The sequence below is a fragment of the Trichinella spiralis genome, assembly GCF_000181795.1.
Source record: "Trichinella spiralis strain ISS 195 chromosome Unknown Scfld4, whole genome shotgun sequence".
In the NCBI taxonomy this organism is placed as follows: Eukaryota; Metazoa; Nematoda; class Enoplea; order Trichinellida; family Trichinellidae; genus Trichinella; species Trichinella spiralis.
In genome coordinates, this window is record NW_003526943.1 from 9,066,885 (window position 1) to 9,092,887 (window position 26,003).

Consider the following 26,003-nt stretch of genomic DNA (forward strand, 5'->3'; position numbering starts at 1 on the left):
ACAAGTAATAAATATATTTTAAAATTAAAATATTATCAATTTATAAATATACAATAATCCAGTATATATTATTGATTTATAAAACCATTTAAGTATTAATGCAATAAATCTATTGTTAATTATATTTTATTTTTCTTAATAATAAAATATTCGTTGCAGTTAAATTTTTACATTTATTTTCTAATTTTCATGTTCTTTAATTTACATAGCTTGCTGGATTTTTCATCGTCATGCTGGGAATTGGCTTTTATCATGAATTCAGAATAACATACTGCATCAAGAGAATGAAAGAAATGCTTTCTAAAACAGATAAATTTGAAGAAAAATCTTCTCTAACAGAATCTTTACCTTTGCAATTTCACTACCAATCAGTCTTTCGAGTGAAAACTTAAAAAATCATATCTCACGTCTTTGAAAAGTTTTAATATCATAAACATTAAGGCAAAATATAATAAAACCAATTTAATTTGAAATTCAGCCTTTTATCAGTCAAAATTATTAGAATTCTGCAAACGCTTCATTCGTTCAGAACGTACTGTCTCTTGAATAGCAATCATTTTTTGTCTAGCTCTTTGAAATACTTCAAGAACTCTTAGTACACTGCTGCTAAATCCCAGTTGTGTCCTAAAACTAACATAATGTGAAATATGAAATTCACAAGTGAAATTTTAAAAATTACCTTGTATCATAAAGCAAAGATCCGTACCGGGATATATTATTTCGAATGAGATTTCTAATTAAATATAAAGTTTAAAAATATCATTAAAACTAAAATATGATGAACATACCTGCACTGATGAATTGAATAAAACTTTAATTTAACAGAACCAGAAGAAACTGTGCGGAAACCATACTTACTAAGAATGCGTTCACCCTAAAATAATTTTGCTTGCAGTATGAAAATTCGAATACAGCTTTATGAATGTTTTGTATTTTACATACAAAGAAAGTATAAACATATGAAATAAAGTGTAATACTTCGAATGATTTCGCATAACGGCAACAAAGGACATCTTCAAGTTCGAAAGATCCACCAATAAAAAAACGTCTCAAGTTTGAAACCACATCTTCAGCAGGCCTCCATGTATTCACAATGTGTTCCGAAATTCCTGAATGTAAAATTATAAAAACATAACACCATAACATACTGTAGCAAAACAGTACCTGGATCAGCAGGCAATGACATATATCCATATCCTTCCAAACGATAACGATTATATGTGTCTAACGACATCACAGTTAAAAATAACTGTGGCCACATTGGATAATCTAAAACCATTTTTAAACTCTAATAAAATGGATTCAGTTGTAAAAATTTGTTTTCAAATAATATTTTATTTGTTCTTTTATTAACAGATTAAATTTTAAAAATTTAAAAATCTGTTCAACTACCTTCAGATACATAATAGTAGTCCAAATCCAGACACAATTCCAATTCAATTGGAAAAGCAAAATATGCAGAACGTCCATTATTCTACAATGATAATAAAAACAAAATGTAAGTTAATCATTTCAAAAAAATTTTATACTTACACGAATATTTTTGACCAAGCATGTTTGAGTCACCCCGGACGTCTTGTCGGATTTACACACCCAACCTAAAATAAAAGTGTTTACTCTTAATTTTGAAAAGTTTTATTTACCTTTCGGAATATCAAGAAAATAATGAACCAATAAATGACTATATTCAAAGTCTTCAGCAGAAGCTAAAATTGAAAAACATAATCAGCAAGTCTAGTCAAACGATGAACAACATATCACATACTAATTTCACCATAATAAACAATTCGTAGAGAACGTTTCTGTGGAAAATCAAATTCTGAAGATTCATACAGCTTGTTTGTTGAATATTTTTCGTGACTCTCAAATCAAAATACAGTAAAAATGTCATATGCAACGTCAAACAAAGTTACATTTATCAAGAAAAATAAAACCATATCACTAAATAATATGAATTAAAATAATCATACTATGCTACTATATTGTCAACTATGCTATGATTAATGAATAATTTCTTGTACAACAATATTGATTCATTTTTAAAAACTCCTTAATATACGTTTTTTACTAAATCAGTATTGATAAAAATATTTACCTCATCAAAAGATTTCTTCAATAAATTCAGTTCTAAATCAGCAGGTAAGACAGTAATATCAGAAAGGCATTCGACTGTATATTGAAAAAAGCCAGTCCGACTATGAATTTCATATGGTTTTTTTGTTTGATAATTAAAATCTGGCATCACACGAAGATATCTGCCGTTAATGAGTTGAATTGTACACAATAAAAACTCGTCTTCAATTTTATGCTTTTCAGCGAGTTCTTCTCCAAGATAAGCCATTATTTTCATCTCTTGAGTTGAATATACCTGCAAATGCTGCTCTTTAATCTTTTCTCTCGTTGGCATTTCTATCACTGGCTTCTGCAAATATGCAAATCTAAACAAATACTGTGGTTTGTAACAGTAAAACATACATATAGTGAATGCAATGAATGAACCTGGATACAGTGGGAGCAATTCGGCAGTGCTTAAACTGTGGTTTCCGTTCATTAACATTTTTTGCTTGAACTGAACTCTGTAAGAAAGTAAAAAAAAATAAAATATTAAACTTATCTCCAAAAGTACTTTCTCAGCGCTTGAAAAGCAAAATCCATCAATTCGGCTAAATAGCCTATTTGTTCTTCGATCACTAAAACCACTTTCACACAGTGGACCTTGAGATCTTTGTGCAGCTTCTTCTATTTCCCTCTAAACACTTTCATGTAATTAATTTAATTTTTTATTTTTAATTCTTTTACTATTTATTTCATATGTTTAAATAAATATAATCGAGTTCCTGCAAAAATTATATCAGATGTTACTTATGAACCTATAACTCTCACTTACCTGACTGTACTGCTTCTCAAGCCAAGAAAATGTGTATTCTTCAAAACGACATTGCGCACTGTCAGATTCATTTGCTTTTTCCTGTAAAATTTCTGGAAGATCGAGCAAATTTATTCCATTTGAGCTACTGGATAATTTATCTTTCACCGCCAAGGACTCATCAACTTTGCTCAGTCGAACTCTTAAATTTTTTTAAAATTATTTTTCTGAACTAAATAACCACCTTTTCAGCTTCTTGCCTAATTTTAAAATCTTTAATTGGTTCATGAACATGATAAAACCACGAGCCGTGGCGTTCCATAGTTTGATATTATTATGCTTTCGTTGCTATGCAACAGATGTATTACTGTACTTTTCAATTGCTCTAATTATACATGATTATCATAAACTGTCAAACTGAAAAATCGAAACTTTTATATGAATTTTAATCATGTGAAATTCATGTTTACTCCATAATAGTTTCTGTACAAATGAAAAATGCAGATACGTTTCAAGATGAAAACTGACATTAATTGAAAAAATAAAATACCAATTAAACAAACAGTATTGATTTGCGATATCGCAATGCTCAAATCTCACTTTTAATGCTTTCACTGATAGTACAAACTTATAATTTTCTTTTGATGAATTTCTAAAATCAACTTCGTTAATACATGCAAAACCCTAGTCGAGATAAAATCGTTTAATTGATACAATTTTCAATCTGTAAAGCATTAATTTGCCTTCGCCTGTTCACCACCAACTTTATCATGTTCCATTCGACAAGGTTTCTGCTGAAACATCAAAGAATTCATCGAAGTTCCCAAACATTGCAAAATGTTATAGTCAAGCATTGCATCAACAGTCTCCTCCAAATGCCTTTTCGGATCTTTCTTGCCTACGTTTTTGATTGCCAGCTGTTCTGGAGTCATTTTTTCCTCTTCTTCCAATGCCTGAAAACGTAACTTAAATAATTTTATCCCAACAAAAAATAAATCATGATATAACTTACTTTTTTATACGATTTTGCACAATCAGCAATCGTTTTGCACCATACCAAATTTTTCCTTCGTGTATTACTAAAAGTATCCATCTGCAGACCAGTTATCCAAGTATGTTTATGTAAGCTTTCAAGCATCTAAAATAGACATATTTAATTTTGTGACAGTGTTTTCGAAAATTACATTATATATTATATAATATTAAATCTGTATAGTAACAACTTACAGAGGTAATTATGTCGATAAAAAAATTAAAAGAGAATCAGTTTTTACCTTAGCTTCTAATTCATTCATACGATAATTAATAGAAATAGAATAGTAATGTCGATTTAATCCGTGAATCAGAGCTTGGATAGACGGCTTTTTCAAATGACCTAAATTTGAAGTAGTTTGACGAGGCTCATGACCAGCTAAAATCGTCTGAGCATTAATTAAACGAAATGCATCAATGACTACTTTTCCTTAAAAAAAAGAAATCATTAATTTTTGAAACAAGAGAACCATAAAACAAAACCTTTCACGCTCTGAATTGGATCAATGACAACGGCTACCGCCCTTTCAGAGAGTGCTTCAAAACTTTGTTGGGTGTTTATATCCACACCGGAAAGCCAACAACCAAACCCAGGATGACTGTGATACCAACCAACAACCATCTCAGGACGGCCAGTTTGTCTCAGCATTTCCAACATGCGAGCTTGAAATACGGGATCAACGGCTTCAACGCTTACACCCTTAAATATTGTTTAACATAAAATGCCACCATTTCAGTAAGATAATCGATGAAAAAATTCTATACTTAAACTCAATACGTGCAATAAAAAACTCAGTAGAAAATTTTTTAATGAAGAAATGATCTGAAAAATGGACAAAATGCATTTAAAGTTATAAAATCTATATAATTATTCAATGATTAACATACATATATAACATACTCAATATATATCTACCTTATTAATAATTTTAATATAAAAAACCAATTCATCACATGCTAAATACATTTTAATATAACTTAAAATGTCTGCGAAGAAATATTATTTACTTTTCTAAACATTATGCTAATATAATTAAATATGACTTACTGATTAAACAAAATCATCTGATAAACGTTTAAAACAAAGCGTTTTAAATGAATAAAATAAAGTAATATATTACTGTTCCTGATTGAGGCATCGCAAACACATCAACAACACGAACGGTGTAATCATCAACAAAGTCACCAAGCATCAATCCCATAACTTCCATAGGAACACCGGCACGTCCATGTTTGAGCATTTTCAACAAAGCCAGTGAAGAAATGTAAACTTGTTCTGCGGTATCTACAGCAGGAGTGTCCCCAGAAGAGCCACCTGACAACTACAATTATAACATTAAAATTATTTGTAAAACATATATTTCAAGAATCATACACTGCTGAAACCACCAAAATTTGCTGCGCCTAGACGAAGAAAACGTTCCATTGTTATACAATGAGCCCTTTATTACAACCAAAGTTAAACAGTGGAACACGTCACTACTGAACCTCAATAAGATATTCACGTACAATTTAATATAGTATGCAGTTACCGTAAGCTTTTTATACTACCATGTATATTTTTAACGTATTAACATATCCCAATACATGGAACTGTAACACATTTTGCAACACTGTATAAAAATTTCTTAAATGACATTTTTTGCTTCATGCATGTATAAATAATAGGAAGAAATTAACAATTTTGTACTGTTTAATTTAGTTGTTTAATTGCTCTTGTTAAGGTTCTCTGTAAGTATTTTATTTTTAACATGAATAAAGCATGTTTTCCATATTATATTGTTATTCTCTAACCTCTGTTGTTCACTCTGGCTTAGAAATATTCATTTACTTTCAATATTCGGTTTTTTATTGTAGAAAAGATGCTTTAAACTAGTTTTCTCAGTGTAAAACTCACTTTCACAGTGTAAGAAATGTTATTTATTAAATTGTTGATTACTAAAATAAATTAATAAGAAAGTATCATACATCTAGAATTGTTTTAACAAACAGTTTTCTGTATTTTTGTTTTTAGCTATTTTTCTTTGAATAAGGAGCATAGAAGTAAATACATTTGCAGTTTCTTATGAGTTATTCCACAAATAAGCGACGAACAGTGCTTAATTGTTTCTTTTCTGAAGGTATTTTAAAATTTCTTTCAATTTTTGATTCATTAAGAATATAATCGAGCCATAAATACGTTAATAATTTATTTATTTCTGTCTTAGTTGAATGAACAATTCATAAAGTTATTAATTAAAATGTTTTTACTTTTTCCGTTTGAAATTTTTTCAACATATGTACTACTATGTGATATTTTCTGCTTCAGACATTAAAAGTCATTCATTTTATTATTCATCTGAAGTATATGGCACAGACAAATTAAAATCCCTCGAAAAGAATTAATCTTAATTTTCATTATCACCACAGCTTTAATGGCATTTGTATTTAACACGAATGACATAACTTTAATATTATTGAAAAATTTTAAGACAAACTATTTATCATTTTCAATTTTAACCCTAGATGATTGTTTTAGGAAAATTAGATTTTTGACAATGTCATAACCTTACCCTCATTGCATAGTAGTACATTACAGTAAGGATATTACTCATGCGTTAAAAATTTGCAGTGCTCAAACGTTTTCTGTCAAAGATTTATTCTTTTATAAAATTGCGCGTACTTTGCATAAATTTAATTAATATTGCGTAGAAGGTAATGCAAAGATTTGCACGAGCATGTGAATATTGTAAAAGAAAATTAATTTTTATTCGTCCATTTTTTAATTACTTGTTTACTAGCAATACGTATTATTATTTAACATTAATTACTGCTTCTATATTGAAATGAAATAGAATGGATTGTACAGAAATTGAAAAATAATGCTACTGCATGCAATGCAATCTTGCAAAACTGTTGCATTGGATTTGCATTTTATTTGAAACTTTGATCTCAAGCGTAAAAGCAGTATTATGATTGGCTGTATTTTAATATTTCAGGCAACATATAAGATATCAATTTCAATAGTTGCTTTTGTAAAGCTTTGTCGTGGAATCGTAAAGTTCTTAGGTCACAACAGAACTGCAAAGATGCCATTCAGTATTTTTGCTTTCCTAAATCGATAGCATTGTTTCAGATATTGGCTGCAAAGCAGGCAACATGGACGCCGAGCCGCTGCTTGTTTCAGTAAGTAAAGTTTGTTTAGCTTATCAAATGTTGTTTCAACGAATTATTCTGCTCAGTAGGGCAGTTGTTGCGCAATTGATGAATCATGAAGAAAATTGTAAATTGAGCAGCAATTTTATCATTGCGAAATATTAATGTTGAAAAAATTTCAATTTCAATAATTGTTATTATTGTGCTATTCAAAGAAAAAAAACGACAAACTTGTCGTTGACAAGTGAATAATTGAAATTAGTTATCTTATTTTTGGAATAACAGTTGCATTTTTTTTCAGTGTTACTGAACTGAATTTTTTTTATTTTCGTACAATAATTCGAACGGTCACAATGTTCAACGTTGATGCGAGCTGATTTAAAATTAGGATACTGTATCATGAAAAAAAAATAAAAATGTATAAAATTTGAAATGTGTTGACAACACAAAAGGGAAAATAATCTTAAAAAAATATTTTATTTATTAATTTGTTTTTTCTTGAATATTTTGCATTATGTGATGAAATTTAAAATGAAAATTAATTTTTTAAACTAGTTTTAATGTTTGTATGTTTTTTTTTCTTCTAAAGAAGAAGGTAATGTTTTTCTGTTCTGCAATGACTATTATTTCTGTATAAATTTTCAGCTCATATTTGTCAACAGTGTTGTAATTTAAGGGAACAGGGAAAGGAAAACAAATTTTTGGGACTAAAATTTCTTTACACCATTTATCAGTCAGAGTGCTTTGTTAGTTGTCAGATTAAACGTTTTCACAAGTGTCAGTTGGTGATTTGAATTCTGTTTGTCCGTCCTATAGTTGTGACGTTTTTATTCAACCAAAATTACACTGCTTTACACTAGCAAAAAGCATATATTGTTGTTGTTGTTGTTTACTTTATTGTTTAGACTATCCCAGAGTCAGATTTGCCTGCAATGGCCAATTCGGAAAACGGTTGGACCAAGTATCAAGTTTTTTTAGCCTTCCTGATGGTCATCACTGGTACTTTGAATACTTTAGCTGCAAAGTAATTGATATTCATCATCATCTTATTATTATTACTATTAATTTCATTCCCTTTTCAGATGGGCCGATATGATGTACGGACTTGGACGACCGTTCAATCATCCATTTTTTCAAGTGAACAAGTGACAATTTAAAATAGTTAAAAAGTTGTTGTACTTTTAAATTTTAGGCTCTTCTCATGTTTGTCGGTGAATTTGCATGTTTGCCAGCTTTTTTCCTAATCGAACATTGCTGGAAACGGACAAAATTCTCTCGTTCTTTCGAAGTGACGTCGGATAACGATAAACTTGTGGACAGGCAAAAATTTAATTTTTTGATTTTTCTCCCGGCCACTTTGTGCGACATGACTGCAACATCGATCATGTATATTGGCTTGACTATGACTAACGCATCCAGCTTTCAAATGCTAAGAGGTAAAATTTATTTCACATTTTTTTTGTTTTGTTTTTAAATTTAATATTGGACCAAATTTTGTTTTTTAGATTATGCACCCGTTCAATTTTTTCACATTAAAATCAATTTCTCAACAGTTTACCTGTGCACAAGTGTTTTATTTGTTATTTACCGTTATTATAGGTGCGACGGTTATTTTCACCGGCATATTTTCTGTTGCTTTCCTTGGCATGACATTGGCTGTATTCAAATGGATTGGAATGTTTTTGGTTCTGTGTGGATTGATTGTTGTTGGTGTTTCGGATATGATGTTCAGTTCGACCAGTGCGGAAATATCTGATCCGAATAGAATGATTTCAGGTAATTCCGTTATTTCTATTATACAAACAACATTAATTAATTATATTTTAGGTGATTTATTAATTGTAATTGCACAGATTGTCATAGCGTTGCAGATGGTGTACGAGCAGAAATTTATCAGCAAATACAATGTTGCTCCAATGTTAGCAGTTGGATTGGAAGGTAAGCAGAGTTTTTTTTTCGATTGAAATTGTTTTTGTAAAATGTGATTAAAATTTGGAATAAATAAATAATATATATATATATATATATATATATATATATTGTTTAGGACTTTTTGGTGTAATTTTGATGACGGTTGTTTGCATTTGTTTTTATTGGATTAAAGTACCAGCTACATTTTCAACAGATCCCGATGGTCGTCTGGAAAACGTGTTAGATGCTGTACATCAAATTGAGGACAACATGCTAATTTTACTTCCAATAATAGGTACATTTCATTTGATTTGTGACTGTTTTATTTTGTCGTTTAAAATAATCCATTTACCCGTATATATAGGATTGATTGTCAGTATTGCTTTTTTCAACTTCGCTGGAATAAGTGTTACTAAAGAGATGAATGCAACTACAAGGATGGTTCTCGATTCAGTTCGTGTATTTTTTATTTGGGGCGTTTCGTTGATTGCAGGTTGGCAGTCGTTTGTACTGTTGCAGGTAGAGAAAAATGACAATCATTTTTGGCACTCTGCTTTTTATCAATTTTCTTATTTATACAATAGCTTGGAGGTTTCGCCATTTTATTGATCGGAATGTTCGTCTACAACAATATTTTTTTCCATCCCATGTACTTGAAGTTGAAAGAAAAATGGCATCGCTCTGCTCCAGCTACGGATAATAATAGCATTGCTTGAATTTTATTTTACAGCTTGCATGTTTCTTCTTGGGCGTGGATCCGGTGTTCTTTTCAGTGATACATTTTGTGAAGTTGAAAGCATTTGTCTTGTTGGATAAATAATTGTTGTCAGTATCGGAATGTCCGTTTCAAGAAAACAATTTTTGAGCATTTCCTGTGAAGAGGGAACTTTCATAATTACTGATTCACTAGCAAGATGAAATAATGTCTATTTCAGTTCTTCATACTATCCCATATGAACGTCTGCTGATATGCATTTACCTTATAAAAATCACTTTTCTTTATCAAATGATGCAAATTTTTAAAAAATAGTTATATTATTCACAAAAATACATGAAACTGTAAACTGTAGACAGAGTAAATAAAGAAGTATACTTAGGCACTTGGCAAGATGTTACACTCATATGAGCAATCCAAGCAATAGCAAGAAGAATACCAGCTATGAAACTTGAATGAATTCAAGTATATCGCTCTTAACCGAAATGCTTCGTGTAGTGTTGCTGTGATTTACCTAAAAATTTATTGCACTTGCAACATATTTTAATGGGTAGGTTGGAAGATCTGTAATGAACAAGTCGAAGCCAACCAACCAATACCATTACATTACAACATTACCAATACGTAAGGTGAATATAAAATATCACTTAGCATCCACCAAGTTGAGCAACAAAGTAAAACCCCGGCAGTACTTTTATGCCATTTTATTTAAGTTAAAAATTAAGTTTTTCTCTGTTGTAACTCAATTCTTAAATTTTTATACTGTAATTTAAAGATAATTAAGTATTACAACAGTTATTTTCAAATGTCCATTCTGCTTTCGTTTCAAATATTACATTTTACTTGAAAATGTCGATACATTTAATCTAATATTTGTTTTTCCTTAAGCAATTTACCTTCTTCTGAGCATAAATAAAATCAATTCACAAACATGACTGCAATAACAGGCATAGTAATGCATAACAATGTGTTGTAGAAATATCAATGAGTATTCATATAAAAAAATTATTTTTTCTAGTAAAAATGTGAAGATTATGCAACAAAATGCTCAGATTTCATCGTAATGTTGGTTTACCTTCCTTTTAAATATTGTATCAAAAAATAATCAACTTAAAAATTAAAAAATTTCGATCCCACTTTATCAAGCAAACTTGTATCAGTGTTTTTTCCAAAAAAATTTATTTAATCAGTTTAAATTATGGCAGATAAAGTTCTCTTTCTGCAGGCAGCACTTTGAAATATTTATCAATATCTTCTTCTGTAACTTCTTCGAGTGTTCCAGGGATCCATTTCGGCGTTTTATCCTTGTCCAACAGCGCTATTTAATTGAACAACATTTAATAAATTTGACCAATAAAATATTTCAACACTGATGCTACCTGCTCGTATCCCTTCAGTCAAATCGTGCTCCTTAATACACCGTTGGGAAATGCGATATTCCATTTGGAAGCATTCACGAAATTCCAACCACATACCTGTTCTCAGCTGTCGCAGGGTAATTTTTAATGAAGTTGGTGACTGAAATAAACAATCAGTCACTGACAAAATGCAATTTAAAAAAAAATACCATTTTTTTCATGGTTTCCAGGCATTCTGTAGCCCACTGCGAGCCATCTTCCTTCAATTTATGGAACAATTCTTCAACAGTTGCTACAGAAAATAATTTCTCAATTTTCGGCAGACAAAAATTTAAACAAAATTCACGATCTGATGTGATACTCTTGAAATGAAAAAAAGAAGATTCATTTTTTCTTCAAGTAAAAAAAATAATAGTTTTTTAATACCTTTCTGTGATAACTGTCTAAAATTGTTTTGATTGAGCAAGAATTAATTTCTTTGGCGTTGATCAATTCAGATTGCAACTCTGGCATCTGAAAAATTAAATAAGCAAATAAAAAAAATGGAAAACAAAAATAATTTTTCAATTACCCATTTGCTTTGTACATAATGCGTCGCAATGCCAGCTTCAAACACATCTTCACCACTCAGTCGTGCCCCCGTAAGACCCAAATAAAATCCTAGCTTGTTTTTTAATCGAGGAAGGAAAAAACTGCCACCAACATCAGGAAACAATCCTAAATTCTACACATGTAAAGAATGAGGTAATAATCAAATATTTAATTAAAACCGATTGCTGTTTCTGGCATGGCAAACACCGTCCGTTCAGTTGCAACTCGAAATGTACCGTGCACAGACAAGCCAACTCCCTAAAACATGAAAAAAATAATAATAAGATCATACATTGAAAATATATACAAAAAAACATAAAAATATATGCAATTAGTCGTGTACAAATGCATACTCACTCCTCCCATGACAATGCCGTCGATGAGCGAAACAAATGGCACTCGAAACTTGCCAATTAAATAATTGAGTTTATATTCTTCACGGAAAAATTCTTCCACTAAGCCGTCATTGTTTTTGATGGAAAGTGCAAGCGCTGTCAACAAAAAAAATTACCTTTAAACCAAGCGACTCTTTTAAAAAACTACGTGGAAACCTCGAATATCACCACCAGCGCAGAAGGCCTTATTACCGGCTCCTTTAAGAATAACCATTTTGGTGGAGTTGTCAGTGTTTGTTTTCTAAAACATAAATTATACGAACAAAATGGAAATTTTAAATGGCAAAAAATACTTTCAGTTTTTCGAACATCATCTTAGCCATATTAATATTCAGTGCGTTCAAAGCGGTAGGGCGATTCAACGTAACCAATAACTTTCCATTCGATTCGTGGAACAATACTTCAGATGCTGATTGACATAAGCTTCGCGTAGCAGATATCCACTTAAATGGCGACAATTAATTGATTCCAGGAATTTAAAAATACAGTCATTTACAGATATTGAAAGTTTCTTCGCAAATGTGAAGTGCTTATTCAAAAAAGCTGCCATCGTTGACATCAGCTAAATACCAGACTACCAATTAATTGTTAAAATGATCAACAGCTCGCTTGGTAATTGTAGTGGTACAGTAAAGCATCAACATCTCGAACTTGATTACTTTATACATACAGACTACCTTGTTCTAAAGCTGTTGTTGACTTTTGCGTTGGGCTGCGTTCCATATGATGGAGCTTAATTGTTCTGAGCGTTTCATTGCAATTTATTAGCTATTATAAACGAGACGCTTACTCTTAACAAATTCAATGTCAGTCCCAAAGCCATAAATGTTAGAAGAGAATGGAAATTCTGGTTTCTTAAATTTTGTTGAACTTGCCTGTTTATTTAACTGCATCCACCTTTGAATATGTGAAATATTGCAAGAGTTATGACGAAGTGATAATAAAACTGAACGAAGTTTATATTAAATTGAAGAATGTAATTTTCGCAAGCTATGGATTTATCTATAAACGAAGATTATGCGCTCCAACGAATGAGTAAGAAGTGCGAGTAGAAAATGTCACTGTAGAACAACATCGAGAAGCAATGATTCGCGACATTTTCATAAACAGTGTGAAAACTTACGAAATATGCACGTGACTTTTGGAATATACTGAACTAGCTTTTCAAGAAGCTATCAGGAAGGCTGTGCAACAGCAGACATCGCATTGCACGTTCTCCAAAACGCACGCGCTGATGTTCTTATCGGACAAGATATCTTAGAGAACCGAACTGGGATGGTCCAGACCGGTCCCACGTTACTCTTATTGGTCGTTGACCGCGCTATTTTATTGGGCCGACAAGTCGTTGTCTTATTGGCTTTCTTTGTCTAATTGCTCATTGATTCAAATCCTTCCCTTGTGATTAGCTGTAATATTTTTTCATTTCATTGGTTCAAATATTCAATTTAGGATTACGTAACTTTAATAGTAGTGACGTAACATTAATAATGGAAATATTTATTATTCCAAAATTTTATTGTTTGTCTGAAGTTTTGTCATTCATTGAAATTTTGTTTATTTGAATATATCATTTGTGGTGTAGTTTATACTTTTTCATTATCAGTATTTTTGAAAATAATTTTTATCATTGTTCTCTATTTTATTGTACAAAAGTGACGTTATATCAAATGCGATAGTAATAATTAAGAAAAAACAATACAAAAAATAAGTTAAATAGTGAATTTTATTTTTCACTAGCCAACAGCAGCAACAACAACAGTAAAGAACAGCCAACAACAACAACAATAAAAAACAACAGTGAACGGCATTAACAAAATGGAAACAACTAAAAATCAAGAAAGTAAATAATATAATATAATACAATACAATACAATACAATACAATATAATACACAAGAAATATATAATACAATACAATATATATATATAATACAACGTAGTGTTTTTAAATGCCTAGCACAGACTTGGTGGAGTGCTACCCCATGTATCGCACATGACTCTCACTGCTGCCAACCTGTCTTTTCAGCGACGTGACGCTCAGGAATTGTGATCGTCGAATCTTATCATTCTCGATATCAGATGGAATTTTTTCAGAAGCATGACTGATGGAAAAATTGCTCTTCCATTTTCAGCGTTCCACAGGCTTCCAGTGGCTTCACGTCGAAACCTGCAGACTCCGCCTAATATAAGAAGGCCTATGTAGGCACGTAAATCTGTCACGTCAAGAGGTTTCCAAGTTTCCCGAGAGCAGCTTCTTCCTATCAGATTAGCCATTTCTCGAATAACATTTTCGATGGATGTTGGAATGAATAATGCAAAAGATGAAAAGATATCAGTGATACTGCGTGTTGGTCTTGGGATCATTTTTGCAGTCAGACAGTTTCCCCGTTATCTTCAGCGATGTCGATTATCTCTTCGCTACGCTATTTTTGGAGATCCAAGTTTCTCCTATGTTCCCAGATGGTAATGATGTTATTTATTCTTATGCGTCACTGGATCTCCCACACTATGAAGACGACAATCTGCATTGTTTGACTTGCATCGATGAGGACAATGACTGGTTCAACTTGTTCAGCGATTTGAACGGTTTAGAAAACCGAAACCCTTTCTTAGATAGGCCTTGACAACGGACACGAACGTAATCAGCACATCTGAAGTTATACCTTTTCAGCACTGGTCTTTGATCAGCGTATTTCTTCATATACTACTGCTTGGATTGACTCTCTATTGTAAGCCTTTCTCGATTGCTAGCCGGAGCGAAAACTTGCAATTTTGTACGAAGGCTTCAGCCGTGAGGAACGTTTTCAAAGCATCAAAGCGTAAGGATGGCAGCTTGCACACAATTCTTCATTTCTACGCCTCCATTTGCTTGCAGGGACGCTTTACTGTGTTTAATGGACGTCTGTCCAAGAAAGACTTGAATTCTTGCGAAATAAACTGAACATCGCCGTTGGAGACGATTTCTTTAGAGTACCCTTCTCTTGAAAAAACATCTTCCAAAAAGTTGACGATGACCTTGGTAGTGACAACATGACAAAGATGTACTTCGAGCCACTTGTTGCAGTAATCAATTAACGTAACAGCGAACCATTGTCCGTATGGCGCAGAGTGAATCGGTCCAACCAAGTCAACGGTTAACGTGTCCCACGCAGCAGTAGGTAACGGTACAGACATTACAGAGCACAGTGCGTTTTCACCATTTCATCCATTTCACTACATTTGACGCAATTCTTGACGTATGCCTCCACCGTAAGATGTCAACAGGAGGGTTCGTCCGCGCGATCACATTTTCCGTCTGGCTACCGCCGGCCCCAGTTCACACTTTCCCGGTAACATTCTCGCATGCATAAGACAGATCATGAGTACAATATTTATCAACAAATACGAACAAGGACCACCACCGATCCGACGCCGTACATCTCAAGAACAACAACAACTATCGCTCCGCTCAATGCCAACAACGTACTACCGTAACTTCTTTTCTGATCTTCAAGTATCCATATGCTTACGGTAGCTTCATTGTTCTTCTTTGTCTTCGTCGTCTAGAGAAATACAGTTCTTACACGTCGGCCTCAGTCCGTTACAAAAATATCACAGGGACACTGGCTACAAAATTCTTTTTTACATGTTAGAAACAAGTGTATCTACGGCCTCATTAACTTTTTCAAATAAGTACCTAATTTTCAGTAAAATACAAGCAAAACCAACAAGTTTAAGACAAGTCCATCAACATTTATGTTGCGCATTTTATACTATATAATAATATAACTGTGGATATTCAGGTAGAATAAAATATAAATAGATCTTGGAATTTACTGGAACAGTAAAATCATCTGTGATTTTAATCAGATAAAAAAATTTCAAATGTAAGTAAGATTTTGCCTACTTTCGTGTTAACATTTAACACTAACGCAACTTTCGTATTTTGTACTATAAAAGTATACGTGTCACCTCATTGACAATCAAGTTAGTATATCATTACAGTAAGTGGACGCATTGAAACCAGTAGCAGTTTACTGAAGTAATCACAAATGGTAAGAATTTTTTTAATTTTTTAGATTTTTTTAATAAGATATACACACATCCTGATATTTTTTGCGGTTTTATTATAATAATTGCATGTTAGCATTTCCATTAACATTTCAGTAACGTTTTCATTAGCTTGTATTTAGAATTGAAAAATGAACTTTCTATTAGATTTTTGTTTCAGTAGCATGATTATTGAAGTTAATTTGCTGTTTTATTTCTTCAATCTGATGAAAGAACTTCACGTTTATTGTTTTTTATTATCGCGAACGCTCTAACGAATTTTGTTTTTTTGACAGGCTGGAGAAGATGCAGCAGCAGAATTAAAGAAAAAGAGAAGTTTTAAGAAGTATACCTACCGCGGTATTGATTTGGAACATTTGCTAGATCTGAACTTGTAAGTTATGTTCTTGTTTGTTGAACGTGCATCGTTTTAATTTTTATTTGTTAATTTTTAATGAATTATTAATATCATAAGCTTTGTTTGGATGACATATAGCATTTTTATTGTTGAATATGCATTATTTCATAGTTTTTTTATTATTAAGTGGTGGCGTTGAATGGTTACGATTTGTTTCTTGCTTCATGTTTATTTTTATTTTCACTTTCGAATGAATTTTCCTGTTAACCCTAAATTGTAAACTGGTGGGAATAATAGCAAAGTGGAAAGCATGTGTCAAATAGTAATAGCAATAAATTGAATTTATGTATTTCTGAATTTATTAGCAGTTTTCTATCCTGGAAGGTTTTTTTATTTAGTTATTGCATGGTTTATCTAATTTTAGCGTTGAAAAATAGAATTTGTTATGGTTTAAAGTATTGTTGGTAGTACTGTAACTTGTTGAATTACAGAACTAATAATAATCAAGTATGAATATTGTAATTATAAGTTTTAAATTTCCATTTTAGTTGTTATTATTTTTTATTTTTATTGTTTGTTTAATAATGAAAAATTATAGGGCAGACTTGGCTCAGATTATGCACGCTAGGGCTCGCCGTCGCTTGAATCGAGGCTTGAAAAGAAAGCAGAATTCTTTTTTGAAACGACTTCGCAAAGCGAAAAAAGAAGCTCCTGAATTGGAAAAGCCGGCATGCGTGAAAACCCATCTTCGCAACATGATCATCATTCCCGAGATGATTGGAAACATTGTCGGCGTTTACAATGGCAAAGTGTTCAATCAGATAGAAATTCGGGTAATTTTCTTCTACTCACTTTCGTATGGAAAATTGATAATTTTATTAATTAAGAAAAAAAATTTTTTTAGCCAGAAATGGTTGGTCATTATTTAGGCGAATTTTCAATAACCTACAAGCCCGTGAAACACGGTCGTCCTGGTATTGGAGCTACGCATTCTTCACGATTTATACCATTGAAATGAGAATTGAATGCAAATTTGAAAAGTGGAAAAAAGCACGATGTAAACAATCGATGTGCAATTTTTGAAAAGTAAAAATGGAATGAAAAAATTGTTTCGAATATTTTTGATGATTTTTTTATAAAAGAAAAAGAAAAATGAAATTTGTATAGTTATTTTCTTCAATATATACGAAAAAGATTTTTATCATTTAAATTTTAAATTTAACTATAAATGAGTGAAAGTTTTATAAAAATAAAAATTGAATTAATTATATAAGATAAAAAAAGGAGTATTCTGTTCTGTATGTGGCCCGATTCCGACGTCTGGGTCAGTGTCATTTATCGATGCAATGCTACTGCTGCTGCTGATGTTGATTGTCAAAATGTCTGGTTTCACTTTTGTCAAGTAAAATTTACTTGCACGTTCCCTTAAGGTCGGCTTGGTGAGAATAAAGTTATCACTTGCTATTATCAATTTTCCACTATTTGGGGTAAGAAAATGCAAAGAATAAGAAACCAGACTTTGATGATGTCAGCATCCAGACGTGTTGACCTCGATCTATCCATACGGCAAACGGTTGGCTAATAAAAATACTGTTGCGCATCGTATCTTTTGTTCGATTATGTGCATTTCCTGATAACATCCGTATGTATATATGTGGATGGATAGATAGATGGAGAGGAAAAATGGTAAAGAAGGCTAAACGATAATTATTATTACTGAATCCATGAGAACCTACCTATCCGTTTTCAAATAGAACATGTCACGTGCAGAGTTTGTTACATACACTGCTGCTATATATATCTTTTAGTGACTGACAGTAGTGATTGCTTTTTCACTGAACAATTCGAAATAAAATTTTTTTGTTTTTACTTTGGTCAGCAAAGAGAACTATATTAGGACATTCAAAATAGAAAAAAATTACAGTCAAATGACAAAATAAAACACAAGATGCAAAACGGACAAATAAAATACATCATCATCATCATCATTTTTCTCGTTCACAGAACCCATAATGTAAATCACAAACGATATTTTTTCTCACGGTGAAAATAAAACGAATTGCTTTGATGTATTGTCATCATGTCCACACACAATCACGATGGACTTCACATATACATACACAGATAGATATATGCTGTCAAGTTCCAACGACAGATGAACAGTGTTTACGTAACAATAATTTGCAGTCTGTGATACTGGTGACATGTCTGACACTGCCATAGGTGAACATCATCATCATCAGTTCAAGTCTGGCACAAGTCAAACTGGCAAAAAATAGCAAAGGATTGAAAAATCTGTCATCTCATGAGTAAAATAATAAATGAATGAGAAAATTTTTGCAAAAAATCAAATGAGAAAAAAACGAAACATTCAATATATATACATATTATATATATATATATATATATATATATGGCTGCTTGTTTTATAATATGTTGATAAATAGACGATGAGCATTTTCGGTCGTGGTGGGGGTGTTGTAGGCTGCTCAACATAAAGCATTGGATTGGAGAATTTACTGACAATGAAGAAAAATAATAAAAGTGTGTGATCGATCTATCATTGTATGCATATTATTATACACGACAAAAATCAACAATAAAAAATTACAATCAGAGTCGGCATAACCACGTGGCAGCAGAGTTGAAAGCAAATCAAAAAAAAGCTTTAAAAAAAGATGATAGATTCAAAAAATTAAAAAAAAATAACCAAAAGGTAGGGGAGCTATCAAAAACTAATAATTAGATGTGTGAAAAATTGAAATTAAAAAAAAACTTTTGCTAAATTTGAATAGAAAAGTAAGAATTCGTTTGTTGTTTACAACTGCGCACAGTGATTGGGTTTAGAGTCTCTTTCTTCAACGAGAACGAGAGACTGCCTGGGGTCGAACAGTGCCGGTAACATCTGATAATTTTGTTTACAAGAAATGGGAGAAAAAAAAAGATAAACAACAACATCAACAACAAGAACGACAACAACAAAATAAGTTAAATCATTACCATATGGACAGAAGCAAAAAAAACCAAATAAAAAATAAAAACAGAAATAAAATTATTACTGAAGCAGCCGAGCTGATTATTTTTTTTGTTAATTGCTTGTGTGTTTTCGGGTCTCTCTACAAGACCAACACCAACAACACTAGCAACTTTCTCTTTTCAAGCAACCACGTGGCAATGTTACATTGGAATTCGATTGAAAATTTGAATAAATATGATGTATATATGAAAAAAAATGACGAAAAAAAAAGATTAATACAATCACAATAAGTCATATATTTACAAAAATGAAAATGAAGCAGCGGATTGGAAGTTTGGAATATTAACAATAACCGGGTCGACGAATTGCAGAAGATGGCATTGAAGAAGATTCAAATTCTGAAGAGAACATCGGCACAGGCTCTGTGCGCACCGCTACCCGACACCGGGAAGAAATTTGTTGCTTCAGTCGCACAATTCGACTCCGACAAATAATGCAACGCAATGGCAACTGCCTCTCGTCTAAAGCTACCTGAAAGATAAATTATTAAAATTAATTAATCAAGTTGAAAAATTCTTTCTCACTTGAATAGTTTTGACGAAACATCTTCTGCAAAGTACCATGTGACCGCATGGAAAAGTTTGCAACGATGCTTTGCCACTCAAGCAGACAACGCACTGAACAAAAATTTATTTTTATATGACATAAATCACGGAGATCAGAATATTTTCCATATTCAACAACAATGCCATTGTAACATTTTGATGCTAACCACTGCAACACTTTGAAAGCAAATTTTTTTCAAATTACAAAACATGCAACATTAAAAAATGAAAGAAATTTCTTGAGAATAATTGAATTCTTATTTTTCAAGAGAACTCCCCCCCCCTCCAATTGTGAAAAATATATTCTGAAATTTCCGGTGGAAATAGAAATATGCATCCAATCACTTCCCAGTCATCAATGGATGATCATCAGAATACACTGAACATTGATTATCAGACGTCTTTTATTTTTGCACATATTCTAATTGAAACAAAAGAAAAACAAAAAAAAATTAATAATAAAATTTATAGGCTAATGGTGGTAATCACAACGGTTGACATAGTGATATCTCTAAACTAGCTCGTCTGCTGTGATGATGATTATGATTATTCTTATTATTATGGAAAGCTTATTGACGAAGAAAAATGGATTACAAATACGCATAGACAATGAATACTATATATGAGGTGGAGTGGGGTGAGAGGTAGAGAGAGCGTGAGAGACAGAGAGAGAGAAAGAGAGAACAACACAACGTTGCCCCTTTTTTTCATTCACTAAAGAATAATAAAAACAGCCTTGACCAACCAACCAATCAGAGTTGAGGAATTTAAAAATTTTTTACGTTAACTTTTTACCAAAAACCGAACGTTAATTAGATTAGCCATCAAAACTGTTCTGCATAATTTGTCGTCTTTTTCTTCACAAATTTCAAGAATAAAAAAAATGAATCAGGTCAGCATTTGTTTTTTTTTGTTTAGTGATTGGCTATCAAGCAACGACGGATAGAAGAATGGAAATATGTAGAAAAAAAGACTGTTCATGATGATGATGATGATGATGATGATGATGATGATAAACCAAGGACAGACAAATTATTTTAAATATTATTATTGCAACTCTTTGAGGTCGTGTTCAATCAATCAATATCAATAGATATACACTCAAATTGCAGACAAAGTTTACAGCAGAAGCAACAAATTCTTGAATAAAAAAACCAGCGATGCCTTAGTAACACATTAACATAATGGCCAGAATAAGAAATCAGACAAAAAAACGAATAGAAAAAAACAAATTAAAAAAAACAGTACCATCTCAGACGACGACGTTAACAAAAAAAAAATATCCTTCATCACACATGGACAGACATGCATCGCGCGTCCTTTGTTGACCAATTTTTCGAGAAGATCCTATTCACGCTATTCTTTTTTTTTAAAATAATTCTCTTTTATAGCACAAATGTCAACAATTGTCTGCAATGTGTGGGTGAATTTTTTCCAAATCAAAATTTTAGCCACAATTCTCTGAAATTAACTTTGCCCACTACATCTACTACTACTACTACTGAGTGTACTGTACAAATATGTACTCTCTCTGTTGTGAAGTAGAAAAATAATTTGAAAATAAATTTAAATGCAAAACAATAATAATAACTTCATTTGAATGCAACCAACTGCAACAATTTTCAATTGTTCATCATCAAGTCTAGACATATATTTTTGCACGACTACTTTTTTTCTCTTTCATTCATGCTCCTCTCTTTTTCTCAATTTTCAATCAATCGCACACAATCAATAAAAAATAAATAAATATTTCAACAAACACTTGTTTGTCTGAAAGCACAGCTATATATATTATCATCATTTGTTGGAGATGAAAGCAGCAAAGCAAAGCAAAGCAAAGCAAAGCAAAACAACAAGCCACGAGAACCCCTACTACCCCCACACGGCTCTCCTGCTCTCTCTCTGCCTCTGTCTGGTTCCACTGATACGTCTCGTCATTGAATGCAAATAATTCAAAAAAAATTATATATATATATATATATATATATATAGCATCTGCATAATAATGTCAAAAAAATAATAATAAAATAAATCATCATTTTACTTGCCAATAACAAATGACTATTTTGCAAATTTTAATTATTCTTGGCATCTGCCAACCCTAGTCAGTCAAAGAAGATGTGCTTTTCATACGAAGTGACCATTTGAAATAATACAAATATGCATGAACACTAGAGAATTAAAAAAAGAAAGAGAGAAAGAGAGAGAAATCAAATTGTTCTCTTCACGCAAGATCAAAAATCTACTGCGAAAATTAATTCCAAACACAACGTATGAAAATTAAATTTGTTTACATTTCTCAATACCGTATCCTTAGACTACTATTCTTTTTTTTTCAAATAAATAATAAATCATTCACGTTTGCAAGCATTGAAAAAATTATTGTTGGAATGTGAATATATTAAAAAAAAAAGAAATAGACAACTCGTCCTCATTTTTTAATCAATTTTGCATGTTCAACAACAAACAATAATTGAATTTCAAAAAAAAATATTAACAAGCAAAATAAAAAACCGTTTATAAACAACAATAACGCCCAGTTGTCAATGTTGGTTTAATATTGTTTAAATATTGAATCATTGATAATTAATTAATTTTTCCTCTACTCGTCTGTCTGACTTTACAAATTTCGGCATGCAACAAAAAACATGCTAAACAAATTTTTTTAATTAAGAAACGGATTATTTATTTGCAATAGATATACATATTAAAATTATTTAATAAAAAGCAATCATAAATTGTTCAAATACTATGAGAAATAAGAACCGGCCTTGCAAATCACAGCAACTATTATTATTATTATTATTATTATCATTATTATACTTGTCCGTTTGAAAACTGATAAAACAACAAGTAGTACTGTGGAAAATTTTCCAACAAAAAAAATACAACTGGATCACATCATCAGTCCAGTAATTGTTTACTTTTTAAAATATATACAGATATTTTTTTTTCTTTTAATCAACGTGCTCGTAACATTCAGTACCAATCAGACAGTGACTGTCACTATTCCCCGATAGATGTCTGGGTTGAGTAAACACACACAGTCATGCCTAGATGATGCGCTGAACTGTCTGTCAATCATCAATAGACAGACAACAAATTTCCTACGCATGGAAGTAAACAAATTATATATATATATACATATATATATATAAATGCGCTCCTTGACTTGTAGCTGTTTTGAATAAATTCAAAAGAGGAAAGTATATAATAGAAAAGTTCATGAACACACTCGTAAATGCAGATATACGATTCAGCCAGTGAACTATGAAAATCACACGCACACACAAACACACACACGCGTCACATCAAAAATTGCAACATTGCCTATAGCAGACAGACAGACAGACAGACGGACAGACAGACAGAGGAGGTGAAAAATCGTTAGAAGCGTGGCTCTTGCTTGCTTTCTCTGAGCGCACTAGTTGTGAAAAATAATTAAAAAAATGTCATTTTCTTGCTCTCGAGTATGATAAAAGTTTCTCTAGCTTCTATGCATTAATTTCTTTTTTTTTTACATATCATACTCAGTGCCTGCCTCTTGCAACTACTACTCTGCCTACTAACTATTACTAGTATTATTATTATTATTACTACTAACTACTACTACTACTACTGCTGCTGCTGTTGCTGCAACTACTACTACTACGGCTGCTGCTGATGCTACTATGTCTGAAAGTGTTTCCCGTTTCTAACACAAACACATTGCAGTGGAATAATTTGATATAGAGATAAACAAACAATAAATAAATGAATCATCATCATCATCAAAGTACAACAAGATGAGCAATGCAGCTTTTGCATTTCAATGAACAAATAATAAGACCATTAACAATAGCAACAAGTGGAAGAGAGATGTGAAAAAAATAATTATCACAAAATCTTCTGAATTTTTAACCTTCAGTAATTGATCATCTATCAATCTATGTATTATTTGAAGTTACTGTTATACTGTTGTGTTTCGGTTGCAATTGAAATTCTCTTCGAATTGAGTTCAATTTTTAGTTTAAAGAAAGAATAAAGAAAACAAAGTTAAAATAATAATTACTGAAAAATATAAAATTGATTTTAAAAAAATGTATATATTAATTATTATTATTTACCTCTTCTTCTGAGCAATTTGGTAATGCCTCGTCAGGAGATTCATCCATCCGATTCAGCATCAATTCCTGGAAAAAAATGAACAGAAATAATTGGATTTAAAAAAGAAAAGTCAGAAAAAAAAATTTGCATTTTAAACATAAAAACTCACAACGGACGTTCGAACCCGGTTCAGTTCGTTTTCAACGGCCGCGGCCGAATCGTCGACGGCAACGCCCAAATTGGACGACGGGCCCAGTGTACGCGTTGCGCAACGGCCGTCGACTAATGACCACGGCAAAAGTGGACGACGGCGCAATTTGCGGCACAATCGCCAAGGCATGAGAAAATCGGCCAGAATGACCATCTGCTGCTGTCCGGCCCGGTCTGGCCAGGGTTCAGCGGGCGTTACTTTTTTTTTGTGTGTGTTACTATGCTTGTTCGCTTGATGAAAAAAATGAAAGTGTTCACTTTCTCGTCCAGTCAGTCGCCGGCCAACATTTTCACGTCCACAATTGGCGACGCGTGTTGTTACTGAAAATTAATAATTAAAAAAAATAATACATATATATATTTGTCACAAAGCAACAAACAAGTGCAATGTGAACGCGTTCACTCGTATGGTATGTGAAATTTTCTTTTTAAACAAAATATACCAAAGAAAAAGAATCCACAGAGATAAGATTAAAAAATAGAACAGACATATAAAACTGTAGTAATATGAACAACAGTAAGCGCAGTGGTTGCAGTTGTGGTGGTGGTGGTGGTGGTTGGAGCGCTTCTCTTTTACAACAGTCAGAAGAAAAGGAAAACGAGCTTTAAAATAACAAAATGACGCGTCCCAGACGAAGCGGCATCGTCGGCGTCGACAAAGCGCTGGTTCCAGTCTAGACGTGTTCGGAAGTGTCTGACGCTAGGCGGCCGACAATTTTCAAATCGATGGAAAACCCAGCGCACGCAGGCCCAAGCCCAAGCGCAGGCGCGGACGCCGGCGAGCGCAACGTTCCAACTCGACGGCCGCCGACTGAGGCCGTCCGTCCGTCCGGTCGGCCGGCCGGCCGGCCGCAGACGCCGCCGCCGGCTGCTCTAGACGAGCGTTCCGAGACGATTGCAGCGCCGTCAATCAACGCTCAACAACCAATCGGAAGACAAGTTCGAACTGAGACCGGCCGCTGTCTGCTCGCTGCGGCCAGTGGCCTTCCCCTAATGCCCACGTTTTTACTTGTCTGTCTGTCTGTCTGTCTGCTTGCCTGCCTGCCTGCCTGTGCGTGTTTCTGTTTGCGTCTGATTTGCTTGTCTGTCTGGAATTGGAAAAGCGATGTTTGTCAGAAGATCGGTTGTCGGTTCAATCAACCAAACAAAACGAACAGTCTGGTCGAATGAAATGAAAGGAAAAAAAACACCAAACCGAACGCAAACACAATTGAAAACTAGTTTTTCGTTCAAATAATAAATAAATGAAACTTTAATTTTTTTCACGTTCTGAAATTATTACACATAATTACAATAAAATCGATCATGCTGTTCTTATTTAAAGATAAATAAAAATTTTAATCATAATTTTCTTTTGCCAAAAAATTTATTTCAGTGTTTTCGAAAATTCAAAATCAATTTTCACCAATTGCTTTCTTTCGAATAAATTTACATACATAACACAGCCACCGCTGTTGCTCCGTAATTTGCTGGATGACATTTTTTCATCAATGTAAATTACAATTTGAAACCCCTCAACAATAATTTCGTTTAAATCAACAGATGATATTGAACAACTGTTATAAATAAAATAAAATAATGTAAAAAATCAATTCAAAACGTATAAACAAAGAAAAACTGCAAATTTCATCTCATTTCACATAGAAAATGTTTATATAAAAAATAATCATACAAATTTTTAACGCGTCTAAATAATTGTTTGATTAAAATTTAATTTAATTACACCGCTTGAATAA

The 26,003-nt window shown here is 32.3% G+C and overlaps 7 protein-coding genes across 7 annotated transcripts; 2 read left to right on the top strand and 5 right to left on the bottom strand.

Moving 5' to 3' along the window:
- Nucleotides 1–485: 485 nt before the first annotated feature.
- On the bottom strand, nt 486–6,492 carry Tsp_02191 (26S proteasome non-ATPase regulatory subunit 14). Its single transcript, XM_003377976.1, has 16 exons — nt 6,451–6,492; nt 5,020–5,220; nt 4,382–4,598; nt 4,141–4,328; nt 3,879–4,004; nt 3,631–3,819; nt 2,888–2,968; nt 2,096–2,422; nt 1,766–1,862; nt 1,644–1,706; nt 1,534–1,598; nt 1,393–1,474; nt 1,165–1,269; nt 943–1,109; nt 789–874; nt 486–624 (listed from the first exon to the last, which is right to left on the bottom strand). The coding sequence occupies exons 1-16, from the start codon at nt 6,490–6,492 to the stop codon at nt 486–488; spliced, it is 2,175 nt and encodes a 724-aa protein (XP_003378024.1).
- Nucleotides 6,493–7,965: 1,473 nt separating this feature from the next.
- Tsp_02190 (hypothetical protein) lies at nt 7,966–9,760 on the top strand. The gene is made up of 7 exons (XM_003377977.1): nt 7,966–8,057; nt 8,116–8,170; nt 8,226–8,469; nt 8,633–8,809; nt 8,861–8,971; nt 9,309–9,437; nt 9,675–9,760. The coding sequence occupies exons 1-7, from the start codon at nt 7,966–7,968 to the stop codon at nt 9,758–9,760; spliced, it is 894 nt and encodes a 297-aa protein (XP_003378025.1).
- A 1,095-nt stretch (nt 9,761–10,855) lies between these two features.
- Tsp_02189 (enoyl-CoA hydratase/isomerase family protein) lies at nt 10,856–12,726 on the bottom strand. The gene is made up of 10 exons (XM_003377978.1): nt 12,670–12,726; nt 12,297–12,446; nt 12,160–12,244; nt 11,966–12,099; nt 11,788–11,866; nt 11,589–11,734; nt 11,444–11,530; nt 11,227–11,379; nt 11,039–11,177; nt 10,856–10,977 (listed from the first exon to the last, which is right to left on the bottom strand). Exons 1-10 carry the CDS (start codon nt 12,724–12,726, stop codon nt 10,856–10,858), a joined length of 1,152 nt encoding a protein of 383 aa, XP_003378026.1.
- Nucleotides 12,727–14,039: 1,313 nt separating this feature from the next.
- On the bottom strand, nt 14,040–14,366 carry Tsp_02188 (NADPH--cytochrome P450 reductase). The gene has a single exon (XM_003377979.1). It carries the CDS (start codon nt 14,364–14,366, stop codon nt 14,040–14,042), a length of 327 nt encoding a protein of 108 aa, XP_003378027.1.
- A 489-nt stretch (nt 14,367–14,855) lies between these two features.
- Nucleotides 14,856–15,176, bottom strand: Tsp_02187 (hypothetical protein). The gene has a single exon (XM_003377980.1). The coding sequence runs from the start codon at nt 15,174–15,176 to the stop codon at nt 14,856–14,858; it is 321 nt and encodes a 106-aa protein (XP_003378028.1).
- A 184-nt stretch (nt 15,177–15,360) lies between these two features.
- Tsp_02186 (40S ribosomal protein S15) lies at nt 15,361–17,971 on the top strand. Its single transcript, XM_003377981.1, has 8 exons — nt 15,361–15,512; nt 15,690–15,723; nt 16,328–16,425; nt 16,577–16,615; nt 16,988–17,222; nt 17,294–17,363; nt 17,674–17,775; nt 17,820–17,971. The coding sequence occupies exons 1-8, from the start codon at nt 15,361–15,363 to the stop codon at nt 17,969–17,971; spliced, it is 882 nt and encodes a 293-aa protein (XP_003378029.1).
- A 5,565-nt stretch (nt 17,972–23,536) lies between these two features.
- Nucleotides 23,537–25,747, bottom strand: Tsp_02185 (conserved hypothetical protein). The gene is made up of 6 exons (XM_003377982.1): nt 25,704–25,747; nt 25,193–25,355; nt 24,891–25,140; nt 24,227–24,588; nt 24,078–24,143; nt 23,537–23,665 (listed from the first exon to the last, which is right to left on the bottom strand). The coding sequence occupies exons 1-6, from the start codon at nt 25,745–25,747 to the stop codon at nt 23,537–23,539; spliced, it is 1,014 nt and encodes a 337-aa protein (XP_003378030.1).
- Nucleotides 25,748–26,003: the final 256 nt, after the last annotated feature.